General features: G+C 37.2%; 1 protein-coding gene across 1 annotated transcript; it reads left to right on the top strand.

Annotated features, from left to right (window-relative positions):
• Positions 1 to 13,712, top strand: LOC123529869 (uncharacterized). The gene is made up of 3 exons (XM_045310433.2): positions 1 to 279; positions 4,836 to 4,914; positions 12,553 to 13,712. Exons 2-3 carry the CDS (start codon positions 4,850 to 4,852, stop codon positions 13,064 to 13,066), a joined length of 579 nt encoding a protein of 192 aa, XP_045166368.2. The 5' UTR covers positions 1 to 279; positions 4,836 to 4,849; the 3' UTR covers positions 13,067 to 13,712.

The following is a 13,712-nucleotide window of genomic DNA, read 5'->3' on the forward strand; positions in this document are numbered from 1 at the left end:
ATTAGGTTGAGTGTATTGTTATAGAATAAATATACGGACTACCGCGAGTGTTGAAGATCATCAGCACAGAAACATTTAGTTTATGTTTTTAATGTACATGTATTAAATAATTTGTATTTTTTTTTTTTTTGATTGAATGAATAACTTACAATTAAGTTGGGGAGAGGGTTGGACATTGGACAGCCTGACAGACAATATATTCAGAATTAAGGAATGACATTTAATAAAGACATTTGATTAGCTTTTATGAAACAATCAGAAATATTCCTGGTACCAAAGGTAAGATTTAATTACAGCTTGAACACTATTCTGATAATCCGATATAAAGGCTCATTAGTGCTTTTGTTAATAATGTGGCTGCCACACCTTTTTTTATTATGGTCATAAGATATGCCTATTTCTTGTTAAATCCTGTTTTCGATAATTGATTTCTCAAGCATTTTCCAAAGGTTTGAATATTGATTAACATGGTAGAAAACATTACTGAATAAATTGTTCATTTCTGCATAACATCTATTAAATAGCTGCTTTATATGTTTTTAACATAAAATTAAAGGCCGTATGTAACTTTAAATACTGTGGTCGTTAAAGATATAAGAACAATATTTCTTTGGTATTCATTGTTTTTGTTTAAGGAGGTAGGTTACCTTGTTACAAGGGTAAATTCAAATTAGTTGAACCGCAGCAACGTTTTGTATTTCGTGTAATATGAAGTTTTAACTGCTAAAATCTCAGTTTCGTTTGTCTCTGTCCCTTCAAGTTCAATTTTTATCCAGGTTTGAAGAGCATGACCCTCCAAAGGTATTTCATATTGAAAGAAGAAGGAAAATACGGATATTTAACACTTTTCAGTGTATTTTAGTTTCATTGATATCCGTAGAAGTCAGCATAATATATAATTTAACTAGTATGCACATTAGCTTTCTAATATAAGCTTAAAATGTATATGTCGCGGGCCTCATGTTTCCATGGTAACGCATTTTCTCTCATTTTTAAACAACTATGTATAAAAATAGGGGTTTTCGACGGCTTCAGTGCCATTTTGTAAATGACTAACATGGAATATTTGGGTAATATTATTAGCAAAATACCAAGCACTATACATGGTACCCTGTTTTTCTTAAAGTTTAAAGTAACCATGGCAACAGAGATGTTTAAAATGGCTTATATCTTGCTTTTTGTTGTAATTTCTTATAAAATAATATTGAATAAGATTATCTTTCTAGTTGATGTAGCTTTAAAACATATTATTTCTAACGTAAGTTATATTTTCGTGTTATCTGCATTTATTCAAACAAATTTCTAAGCTTAGAATACTTACAGCAGTACCCCTCGTCTGGCATTTTTCATGGAAAACTCGTTCAGCGTGCTACTATTATTCTCATGGATATTGTTGAAATGAAAATAAAAAGCCGAAGCTGTGTTTCTTAAATAGACTAGTGTCAACGCTTTTGAAATTTACATTTAGATACATATGTCACGGGCTTCGTTTCCATGGTAACATCAATTCAGTTCAAGAAACCACAATTTTCTACTGAAATTTGAACAATTTTAGATCTTAGTTTTAGTATATAAGTAACAAATTATCAACGGAACCTGAAAAATAGGTATTACAAATCAAACTGCTAGATTTTTTATTTGAAAATGACCGTAACAAGTAACCTCTCACCCAACTATATTCCAAATAACATTGGTTACCATCATCCATTTTCTTACATTCCGCATAACATTTCAATATAACTACATAAAAGAAGCAAAATATTGATTATTATTCAGAGCAAAAGACGCATAAAAAATATCTCAGCAAATAATGGTTATTTGAAAATAGTTTGAATAAAGAAAATGCACAGAATTACGTACTTTCAAGATAAAAGCTATTAATTTTGCGCGGTAACTGACACGTAACGTCATGACGTCAATGACGTCATTTTAAGGCAACATTGTTTGAAGCATTTCTGCGGCAATTTATCATTATTTCTGCATTATTTAAACCATAAGGCGTCAGATCGAAGACAGGTCTATGATTTGTTTTCAGAAGAATGAATATACAAACACATTTAGTTTGTCGTAAACGTCGTCGTAAATCGTCACGTTAGCTTCCGGTTGGACATGCGCACATACAAATATAAAGGTAACCTACCTCCTTAAGAAAAAATTAATAACTGAACTGTGTGCAAGAGAGTATTGAACATACGACGTTTATTATCTATATACAGTTTATTATCTATATACAGAGAGAGAGAGGGAGAGAGAGAGAGAGAGAGAGAGAGAGAGAGAGAGGGGGGGGGGGGGGGGGGGGGGGGGGGGGGGGGGGAGAGAGAGGTCGATTTAGATGTCAGGAATTCGTTGTATGTTGCCAGAGAAACATTAGCACTGGTCCGGAATCCATCGAAAGGAACCCACGAAAACTCTGTTTAGGAGTTCTGAAGAAGAAAAAAAAACATTGAAATTTTGCCCATATAAAACATATACAAAGTGAATGCCCATGAAACAGTTCTCAACTGTTTATGACAATGCCGTCTACAGACGTCATTAATTTCACAATCCTGGCTTCTGTATAACTGTTTCGGAACTGATATGACAAGAATGCGACATGTACGACGGACAGAAACCTATATAATATCCCTGATTATATCCTGTTAACTTTGCTGTAATACGCAATTTCAATTGCATGGTGTATTTATTTATATACTGAACAAAATAGCTAACCCGCCATTTACTATTAAGTCAATATCTTAAAAGAAACTGAAAGTACATTTTTTCTTTTTTAAATCAAGCGTACCCGTAGGTCAACATGTTGTCAATAATTTTAACAACATATACCTATATTTCAAAAATATGAAATAAAGCAAGCGTATAATTTTATTCATTTCACTACCACATCCTATTTTTAAAACTTACAAAAATACATTAAAAAGTTCTGTTTTAAGACAACAGATTTCAATTTATAAGAATACAGAGTTTTAGATTTTGACTTTTTACCAGAAAATGGTGAAATATCGAAAACGAATATGAAACGATATTTTTCGACAGGTCACGACAACGTAATTAATGTGTGTTTGTTGTCATTTTCTTCTCTCATAATGTTTTCCTCAAGTTTGCATTTTATATAAATTTTAGCGTATTTTGTGACTTCAAAAAATGGGTCGAAGTCGTGAAATGAATAAATTTATAAAATGTCGTTACTTGACTTTGTTGATATTTTTTTAAATTTTTTAAAAGCTACAGCATATTGTTCTAAAAGTATGCCAAATTTTAAGAAATACTTTCAGTAACTTTTAAAATATTGGCGAAGTAACAAATGGCGAGTTAGCAGTTTTGTTCAGTATAGATACTTGATTAAATTATGAGTTACGTCACGTGGAGTAAGAAAATGTTGTCAACTTTGTGATATTTATGCAGTTGTGCCTCAGCGACAGTGTGGAAAATGTCCAATATCTTCAACACAAATATATTTTCTGATCACAGATAATTAGCAAAATCGGTATATGTATCAAGAAATCAGGAATGTTGGTTAATTTTCATAAAGTTCATAATTCAAAATTCAAGGCGTTGGAACGTATTTTCAAACATGGAAAAGTATTGATCTGGAGAACAAATGCATATGGATTGATGAATGCCTTTTAAAAACAAAGTGTGAAAAAGGCTTATCAGGGATATTTTTTGAATAGTGCCAGTAAGTTTTTTATGACGGCTAATGTAATAATTTTTTCTGCACATTTTGTTTTCCTTAAACAATTTCTTTTTTCTTTAGCAAGTCGTATAACTGGATTCATCTTTTTCAAGGTAGCGGTTCGTAATATTCAGCTGGGGAAAAGTCAACTGTTGCATGTCTGTACCGTAAAACAAAATGATATTTGTAGAAAAATGTTAATAAATATACATTTATGCTACTAATTTATGTTATTTTTCGCATTTATTTGGGACAATGTTTCGATAGAATTATAATGACAATTGTGTCTGATTAAAATACAGAGTATATGCATTTTCAATATGGACATGTTTTTTAAACTTCTGTGTATTTCGAGCCTTTATGCGCTGGCCTAGAACCTGGCACGAAACCCTTTTTTAGCATCCATCTCTGAACTAAAACAAAAAATGTATTATCACTTGCGACGAATTACATCTACAAAACAACACTATTTCGAATAAAAAACGCACACTATCTTAAATGTTTTTACTATAAAACAACCATTTTGGCAAAGGAATAATATTTCTTTAAAAATTTAGACCCAGCCACCATTTTAGACCTGTATTTTAAAATTTTCCAGCGGGGAGACCCACTGACCCCCTTAAAATGAGAAGAGTATCCTCTCTCGTAACTCGAAATTTAAAAAAAAATGCACATGAGGCCACAGTTTCATACCAATATTTCAAAATTTTCCGCGGGGAGACCCTTTGATCCCCTTAACATGAGCGGAAGGCAACATCCCGCTATGCGCCTCGCCGTTAAAGCCTTCGTTCTAAACTGGTGCACCTCTCTCTTCCCCCCACCCCCCACCTCCCCACCCCCCACCCCCCATTTTAGCCTGCGAGCTGAAGTCAATTACTAAGTTATTACATTTTATTACATAAATATTTGAAGTTTTACCTGTAATATCCGTCGTTATTTCATACCGAATAAAAAAAACAACAAAAAAAAAAAACAACAAAAAAAACAAAAAAAAAAAAATACTGGTCCACATCAGATATGAATTGGTAATTGGCTTTTCTTTGTAACTGTGCAATATCAAAGTTGTGTTTTTCTGCGAGGAGCAGTCATTCTGGTCAATCAGAATCCTTTTATTTTAGTTTATATAATAATGCGTTTTATTTACTGCGCTCATTTTTTTCAGTTTAAGGGGTTAAAATGGATGACACAGAAACGGAGAAAAATTCTTTGCCAAACGGTTCAGCTGGACGACAGGTGACAAGGTAGCAAATTTTCTCATGAATATCATGATTAATTTTTTCTTTAGATTTATGTCTTAAATAGAGGATATTGCATGAGTGTCTTTTCATACTGAATTTATTACACGAGTTGAATAAAATAATAAAATGCGAGGCTGTGTCGAGCATTTCATTAATTTTATTCAACTCGTTTAATAAATTCAATGTGGAAAGTCACATCACATATCAGCTTTTCCTGTCGAAACAGAAAAAAACTACTTTCTTTTACTATATAAACAAGTCTGACCAACGTCTCCTATACTATAAACGACGTCGACGTCAAAGCTTTATTACACTAGTGCATTAGGTTAGAGACCACCAATTGTTTTCCCATAGACTTACATTGTAACATAATGGCGTGTACGGCCTTCCATACATCGAAACATGTATATCTAATTACATTTTTTTTTCAAGAGCTATCTTGGTTCTACCAAAAAACCGGACGAAAAACATATGAATAGTGATACTTTATTTAAGTAATTTTCGTGTGAATGAGATGACCCCCTGTTTACATCATTGACATGGCGGGAGAAATTCGTTTGATAAAACTTTTTTTCAATACACATAAAATGTAGCAAATTTGGTCATAATGTATAATAAAATACTGTAAATGCAGTGAAAAAATATCAATTTTGAAAAAATAATCACTTCCTGGATTTGTTTACATGACTGGCCAATCAGAACGCACAGACGTTACCTTATTCCCAGGTATACACTTACCTCATTCCCAGTAAGTTCCCTGTACTTTTTTTAATTGGTGGTCTCTGACCATTATCATTTTTAAGTAATGGCTTTATTACACTCCCACGACGTCAAGCATGTGATAATATGACGTAATAATTTTGACGTACACTAAGTGATTTCGTTGCATAATAATGTCACGTTTTCAGTCTTCTTTGTTTAATAGGAAAACAAATCGTATTTGAATAAAGGGTGAATAATTCAACGGGTTTGTAGCTTGAACTGGGCCCAAGTTACCATGGGTGTTTTACGTATACGTGTGCGAAATTGAATTTGCAGTCGCCGTTTAAGATCTCATGGAAATAAATGCGTACAGAATGACCTTTAAATTTAAAAAGACTACATATAAACCTCCGTTATATATATAAATATTGCATTCCTGAGAGGGTGATATGAAAAATGTTCATCGCGAGATATATGAATATTGACCGAGGCGCCAGCCGAGATCTATATTCATATTTCGAGGGATGAACATTTTTCATATCACCCTCTCAGGAACGCAATATTTATTTTATTATACCGAAAACGTATAAGGGTCAAAGCATTTACTGGAAAGTCAACATAATAATGTATTTAACATTAAAAAGTAATTACTAACCAAATAATGAAGACAGAATTAAATTTAAGAGTCTTTACTTGTTAGCACTCATAATTTGTGGCGACTTTGCTGTGTAATTTAAGACTTTTTTTGATAGATTTAGTCGAGACGTTTACATATCGCTGACCCCTATATTTATTCTAATATTTCAACATTGCGCCAATCAGTAACATTCGAAAAACGGCGATAACTTTCTGTTTTCTAAATATAACATGTAAGTGTGAGCACTCATTTTCTTAGTTAGATCATTTCCAAACTTATTGTGGTAGTTTCGATTCGATATTTGATGAAAAATTGTTTTCGAAATATTTTGCACGTAGCATAAAAAAGAAACTTCGGCCATGTTCGCACATGCAAGAGCACCAGAAAAGGGTAATTTAATCCTAACGTATAATTATGTAAGCGCCTCGTGTGAAAATTTATCGACTCAGTATTTTAATCAATGCGAAGTATCAATCTCTCAACGGGTGATACGAAAAATTCTAACATGGCTCGATTTGATTTCCAATTAAACAAAGAAGGAAATCAAGCTCTGTATATTCTGCGATAAACAACGGTTGACGCGCGGACTGGTAAGAGAGCATTATGACGTCAATTATGACGTCAAATTGCCGCATGACGTCCGATACATTACTCCTCGGGTAAATGAAGTCCAGCATGATATTTATTAAAATATGTCAATGAGCATGTCAGAATGAAAACAATCAATGCCTTCTTGTGATTTATCGTCTAATTTACCACGGTTCATCGTTCAGATGCTTCGGTATTCAACCTGCCGGGCTAACGCCCTCGTGGTTCAATCCCTACGCATCTGAACTCTGAACCGTGGTAAACTAGACGATAAACCACTCGAAGGCCTTGATTATTTGTTAAATAATATCGCATGCGTAGAAAAACAAAATAACGCTGTTGCGCATGTGATATGAAATTATTGATCATATCACCTGCGCAGAAATTGAAAATAACGATTTTGCGCATGTGATATAAAATCACTGGGGAATATGATATATTATTCAACTTAAACTAATGGGAAATTTGCATTGAACATTTATGTGAGGTATAATAATTCAATAATTTGCACACCGTGCGTGAACAACCATTTTCAAAGAGAAATATCATCACAGCAAGACAAAGTCAATAACTTAAATGAAATATTTCTACGAAAAATGATACAATGCAAAGGAGTCTGTCATCGCTTCCTAAAAATATGTGACATTGAATATGCTTTTTTGATGGCCTTAACTTAAACGAACTTTCAACTTCTGGGTCATGGTGGGTGAACCAAGATGTAAATTTAGTACAAGAATTATACGTCTGTACTCTTTTATATCTAAGCTATCAAAATAACAACAGTGTTTGATTCTAGTTTCCGTTCATATCATAATAATAACTGGTTTGGCAACCAGTGTTCCTAACTTATTTTTCATCTAAAAAACGATATTTTATATTTTCAGTGCATGCTAAATTGATTATGTTTGCATTATATAGAGGATAATTGTTGGTTTCGGTGTAATATCACGTTATAATTTCACCGAGTGGGCCCCAAAAGTGATTTTTTTCACGGTGGGCGGGCCACAAGTGAAATAAAACTTTTGGTGTTCACGAGTGAAATTTACCGTGATATTACATCGATACCAACAATTTTTCTGTTTATTTTAGGGTCTAAAACTCTACTTTTGTTTGGTTTATTTCAAAAATGTCGAATTTGCGGGAAACTTTATCAGGAGCATCGCAAAGATGACGTCATTTTAACGACGTCTCGTCATATTGTTTCCGGCTTTCAGTACGCTGGGTTTAAACTTTTTGACGTTAATCCGGGTATCAGATTTGAAAATTTTTCACTGAGTGGCCAGTGAGTTTATCAGGTATAATTCACCGTTATATTTCGATAAACCACCGAAAAACATAAAATAAATAAGCTTCAAATATACAGAGTAACGTCATTAAACATTTTGTGCTTCAAATCAATAAATTAACCCTTGCACTGCTAAATTTCTATAATGAACTTGTCCATCTTTCAATTTGGACAGTACCATTAGCTGTTAAAAGGGGTGCTTACAAACAGATTCTGACTGGATGGCGAACAGTACAGATCTTGATCAAACTGCACGACAGAATCAATCGTGCCCGGCATGATAAGGGTTAAGCGGCATGGGGAAGCCATCCACATTCTATGAGAGACAGGTGCATGATTGTTCTATGCTTCAAGGAGCCGGTAGATGGATTTGATTTTTAGGACGTCAAAACATCTTATGATGTGGAACTGTGTCCAAGCAGCAAATACGTAACCAATCAAGTCAGTTCATATGACTTGTATCCGAACGTGTAAAGAACTTATAAAATATACGATTCTTATATGATTATTGACAATACATCAAACTTCTATGGTGTTTCAAAATTTAGACATTATAGCATATAGACATGTATCGTTTGACATACATTTACAACTTCGCTGTTCCTACCAAGAGTGTATATAGGTAGCACCTGTATTGTACTTATTTTCCTATATTTTATATATGCTACATCGACAAAGTTTATAAATAAATGCTGTTTGCTCTATAACAAAGTACGTTGTGTTCTGAGCACGCACATATGTTTGAAAATATTGTGCCAAAATGTTTATTACTAAAATGTCATGCGGTGATTCATTATTCTGATTTTTAGTGTGTGTAAAGGTTGCAAATCTGATTTCTACCGCAGTACAGATGTCAGTGCTTGTGAACTTATTTATAGACACCACCAGTAGCCGATATTGGCAACTCCTCCAGCAGTAGCCGATATTGGCAACTCCTCCAACAGAAGCCGATACTGGTAACTCCTCCACCATTTTTAACCATATTGGAAGCTCCTCCACCAGTAGCCTTTTAGGCAGCTCCTCCACCAGTAGCCCACATTGGAAGCTCCTCCACCAGTAGCCATTTAGGCAGCTCCTCCACCAGTAGCCCATATTGGAAGCTCCTCCACCAGTAGCCATTTAGGCAGCTCCTCCACCAGTAGCCCACATTGGAAGCTCCTCTACCAGTAGCCATTTAGGCAGCTCCTCCACCAGTAACAGATATTGGAAGCTCCTCCACCAGTAGCCATTTAGGCAGCTCGTCCACCAGTAGCCCATATTGGCAACTCCTCCACCAGTAGCCCATATTGGCAACTCCTCCACCAATCACTGATATTAGCAACTCCTCCACCAGAAGCCCATATTGGCAACTCCTCCACCCGTTACCCATATTGGCAAGTCCTCCATCAGTAGCCCATATTGGCAAGTCCTCCACCAGTAGCCCATATTGGCAACTCCTCCACCCGTTACCCATATTGGCAAGTCCTCCAAGAGTAGCCCATATTGGCAACTCCACCACCAGTAACCCATATTGGCAACTCCTCCACCAGTAACCCATATTGGCAACTCATCCGCCAGTAGCCATTTAGGCAGCTCCTCCACCAGTAGCTCATATTGGCAACTCCTCCACCAGTAGCCCATATTGACAGCTCCTCCACTAGTAGCCATTTAGGCAACTCCTCCACCAGAAGCCGACACTGGGAACTCCTCCACCATTTACCCATATTGGCAACTCCTCCACCGGTAGCCCATATTGGCAGCTTCTCAACCAGTAGCCCATATTGGCAACTCCTCCACCAATCACCGATATTGGCAACTCCTCCACCAGTAGCCCATATTGGCAACTCCTCCACCCGTTACCCATATTAGCAAGTCCTCCATCAGTAGCCCATATTGGCAACTCCTCCACCAGAAGCCTATATTGGCAAGTCCTCCAAGAGTAGCCCATATTGGCAACTCCTCCACCCGTTACCCATATTGGCAAGTCCTCCAAGAGTAGCCCATATTGGCAACTCCACCACCCGTTACCCATATTGGCAACTCCTCCAAGAGTAGCCCATATTGGCAACTCCTTCACCAGTAACCCATATTGGCAACTCATCCGCCAGTAGCCATTTAGGCAGCTCCTCCACCAGTAGCCCATATTGGCAACTCTTCCACCAGTAGCCCATATTGACAGCTCCTCCACTAGTAGCTATTTAGGCAACTCCTCCACCAGAAGCCGACACTGGGAACTCCTCCACCATTTACCCATATTGGCAACTCCTCCACCAGTAGCCCATATTGGCAGCTTCTCAACCAGTAGCCCATATTGGCAACTCCTCCGCCAGTAGCCATTTAGGCAGCTCCTCCACCAGTAGCCCATATTGGCAACTCCTCCATCAGTAGCCGATATTGGCAACTCCTCCACCAGTAGCCGATATTGGCAACTCCTCCACCAGTAGCCCATATTGGCAACTCCTCCACCCGTTACCCATATTGGCAAGTCCTCCATCAGTAGCCCATATTGGCAACTCCTCCACCAGTAGCCCATATTGGCAAGTCTTCCACCAGTAGCCCATATTGGCAACTCCTCCACCCGTTACCCATACTGGCAAGTCCTCCACCAGTAACCCATATTGGCAACTCCTTCACCAGTAGTCCATATTGGCAACTCCTCCACCAGTAGCCCATATTGGCAACTCCTCCGGCAGTAGCCATTTAGGCAGCTCCCCCACCAGTAGCCCATATTGGCAACTCCTCCACCAGTAGCCTATATTGGCAGCTCCTCCACAAGTAGCCATTTAGGCAGCTCCTCCACCAGTAGCAGATATTGGCAACTTCTCCACCAGTAGCCCATATTGGCAACTCCTCCACCAGTAGCCGATAATGAGTAGCCGGTATTGGCAACTCCTCTACCAGTAGCCCATATTGGCAACTCCTCCACCAGTAGCCATTTAGACAGCTCCACCAGTAGCCCATGTTGGCAACTCCTCCATCAGTAGCCTTTTAGGCAGCTCCTCCACCAGTAGCCCATATTGACAACTCCTCCACCAATAGCCCATATTGGCAACTCCTCAACCAGTAGCCCATATTGGCAACTCCTCCACCCGTTATCCATATTGGCAACTCCTCCACCAGTAGCCGATATTGGCAACTCCTCCATCAGTAGCCCATATTGGCAACTCCTCCACCCGTTACCCATATTGGCAAGTCCTCCACCAGTAGCCCATATTGGCAACTCCTCCACCAGTAGCCCATATTGGCAACTCCTCCACCAGTAGCCCATATTAGCAACTCCTCCACCAGTAGCCCATATTGGCAACTCCTCCAGAAGACTTTTAGTGAATTTTAGTTTGAGGATTGTGCAAGATATAGAATACGCTCCAATTCTAGAAGCTTCCCAGGTTCTTTAGCGTGCCGGGTGTAAAGCACCCATACACGGGACTCGTATCAAAATGTTAATGATTTTAGTTGGAGGAGCGGCTCGAACTCAAGACCACTGGTTTCGTAGTTAGACAGTGTTACCACTTGAACAATTCATCCGGAGAGGTTATACTTTTACCTGTGCATGTGTAAGTTATAACGTGAAAGCTTATACGTGCGAACGCATTTAGCATAACATACCATATCACCTCTGTACTGCACAAATTATTACGTCTTAGCTCTTACGTGTGCAGATAATAACAAACACGTGCGCATACAATAGTACACACAAGAATGGTGGAAACATGGTATAACAAATGCCGCCCGCCCCCCGACGAAAATGCTTGATAGAATATTGTTATAAAGTCCTAAAATAGAGCTTACTCCAGAATATATAATTGGAGACAAAACCAGTGATTTTCACATTTAGAATCATTTCTAAGAGGACTTTCATTCATCATTTCGATTTTTGTGAAGAATGCATATTCCGTTTTTTTTGCCAGTTTGTTTACGTTTCGCCTAACATGTTCATCTGAAGAGATATCTCAAAACTTTGGTTCCGTCCAATACATGTTTTACCGTACTGTCCCATACTTAGAATATTTTTCAAAAAGTCTAATAATGATCTGCACTGTTTGCTATTCAGCCAGTATCTTTTTGGTAAGCACACCTTTTAACAGTTTTGGTACTGTCCAAATTGGAAGATGGACAAGTTCATTATAGAAATTTAGCTGGGTAAGTGTTAATGAATAAAGCATGCATAAGAGAACTAGTTTCTGTCATTTGTACAGCTGGTGAACCTCACTGGCCAGTTAAAGGTTTGCTTTCGTATTTAAACACCCTACCGTAGTGTCATAGGTGCGAAGACTAAAATAATCAATTATGCGCTACTGGCCTTCAAATGCTTCGGGACTTGTTTCATTTTCAAGGACTGCCAACATGACAGGTTTATCTAATTACGAGTCTATCGTTTGTTAATTGTGTAGTGGAAGTGTTTTTTTTTCTTTCTTCAGAATTCATAAATTCTTTTGATTTATTATTTCAGGTCGTACCCACAGGCTATTGTTATACTGTGTATCCTTGTATCCTTGACAAACCCTTTTCTTGCACCCACCGTAATTTACTTTATTCTACGTTCAAGAAGGAGCTGGTCTAAGTGCCAATATAGCATGACGTACAGACATGTGAACAAAGCTGCTGGATTGACAATCGTTGGAATAATTGTAACGGGGATAGCATTGGTGACCGTTGTTCTTTTTTGTGTCATAATTCCGATAAACAATAACACTCCGAACACTCCGAAGACTGCTGCTGAAAATGTAACGGAAACTGTTGCAACTGTAATGACAGACACACCGGAAATGGTTGTCAGGGAGCTTCAGGATATAAAAATAGATCTTAATACGACTGATGCTGATAAAGTCGAACATCTTGAGAATGTACCAGGTATAGTTGCTGGTCCACACGTTACTAAACACTACCTGAATGATACACACGTGCTTATAATAGATGGAAGAACTAATGCAGAAAAAATACTAAATGTACCTAAACTATTTTGACTAAAAGTATTATACGTTGATGAAGCTTTATCAAACACTTGATGTTGAACATTTATCATTATTTTAGACAATATTATGAACTGCTTATTTAACAACAATTCATATTTGTGAAGCTACAAAAGGAAAAGTTAAGCTCGCCAAAAAGTGAGAAAAAAGGTCCATCAAATAAAAACAAAAACAAAGATACAATATAACCGAAGGAGTAGGCCTAAACGCGTATAAGATAAGTAGAAGATGATCTAGATTTCGTAATTTGTTTAGTGATTCCAGTAGCCTTACGAAACAATGGACATTATGAAAATCTGTCATGTACATAAATGTTTTTAATTTACTTTAGAAAAATCGGTCAAGTTGTGTAGAAAGAACAAAACGTGCTATTGATAATGCAGTGATATGATAGTACTCGTTTTACGATTACAAGGGTGTAGATACTGATTTTTTAACAGATTTTTATTGTATTGTTTATTAATGTCTCCGTATAATACAATTTAAAACATCATGAACCGCCTCAATAGCCTAGTGGTAGAGCGTCCACTTCGAGTGCGGGAGGTCGTGGGTTCGATCCGCGGCCGCGCCATACCAAAGACGTGAAAAATGGTACCAGTGGCGCTCATCATTAAAAGGGACAACTGGCCTCTTCTCTCAT

This window comes from Mercenaria mercenaria, chromosome 13 (assembly GCF_021730395.1).
Source record: "Mercenaria mercenaria strain notata chromosome 13, MADL_Memer_1, whole genome shotgun sequence".
NCBI lineage: Eukaryota > Metazoa > Mollusca > Bivalvia > Venerida > Veneridae > Mercenaria > Mercenaria mercenaria.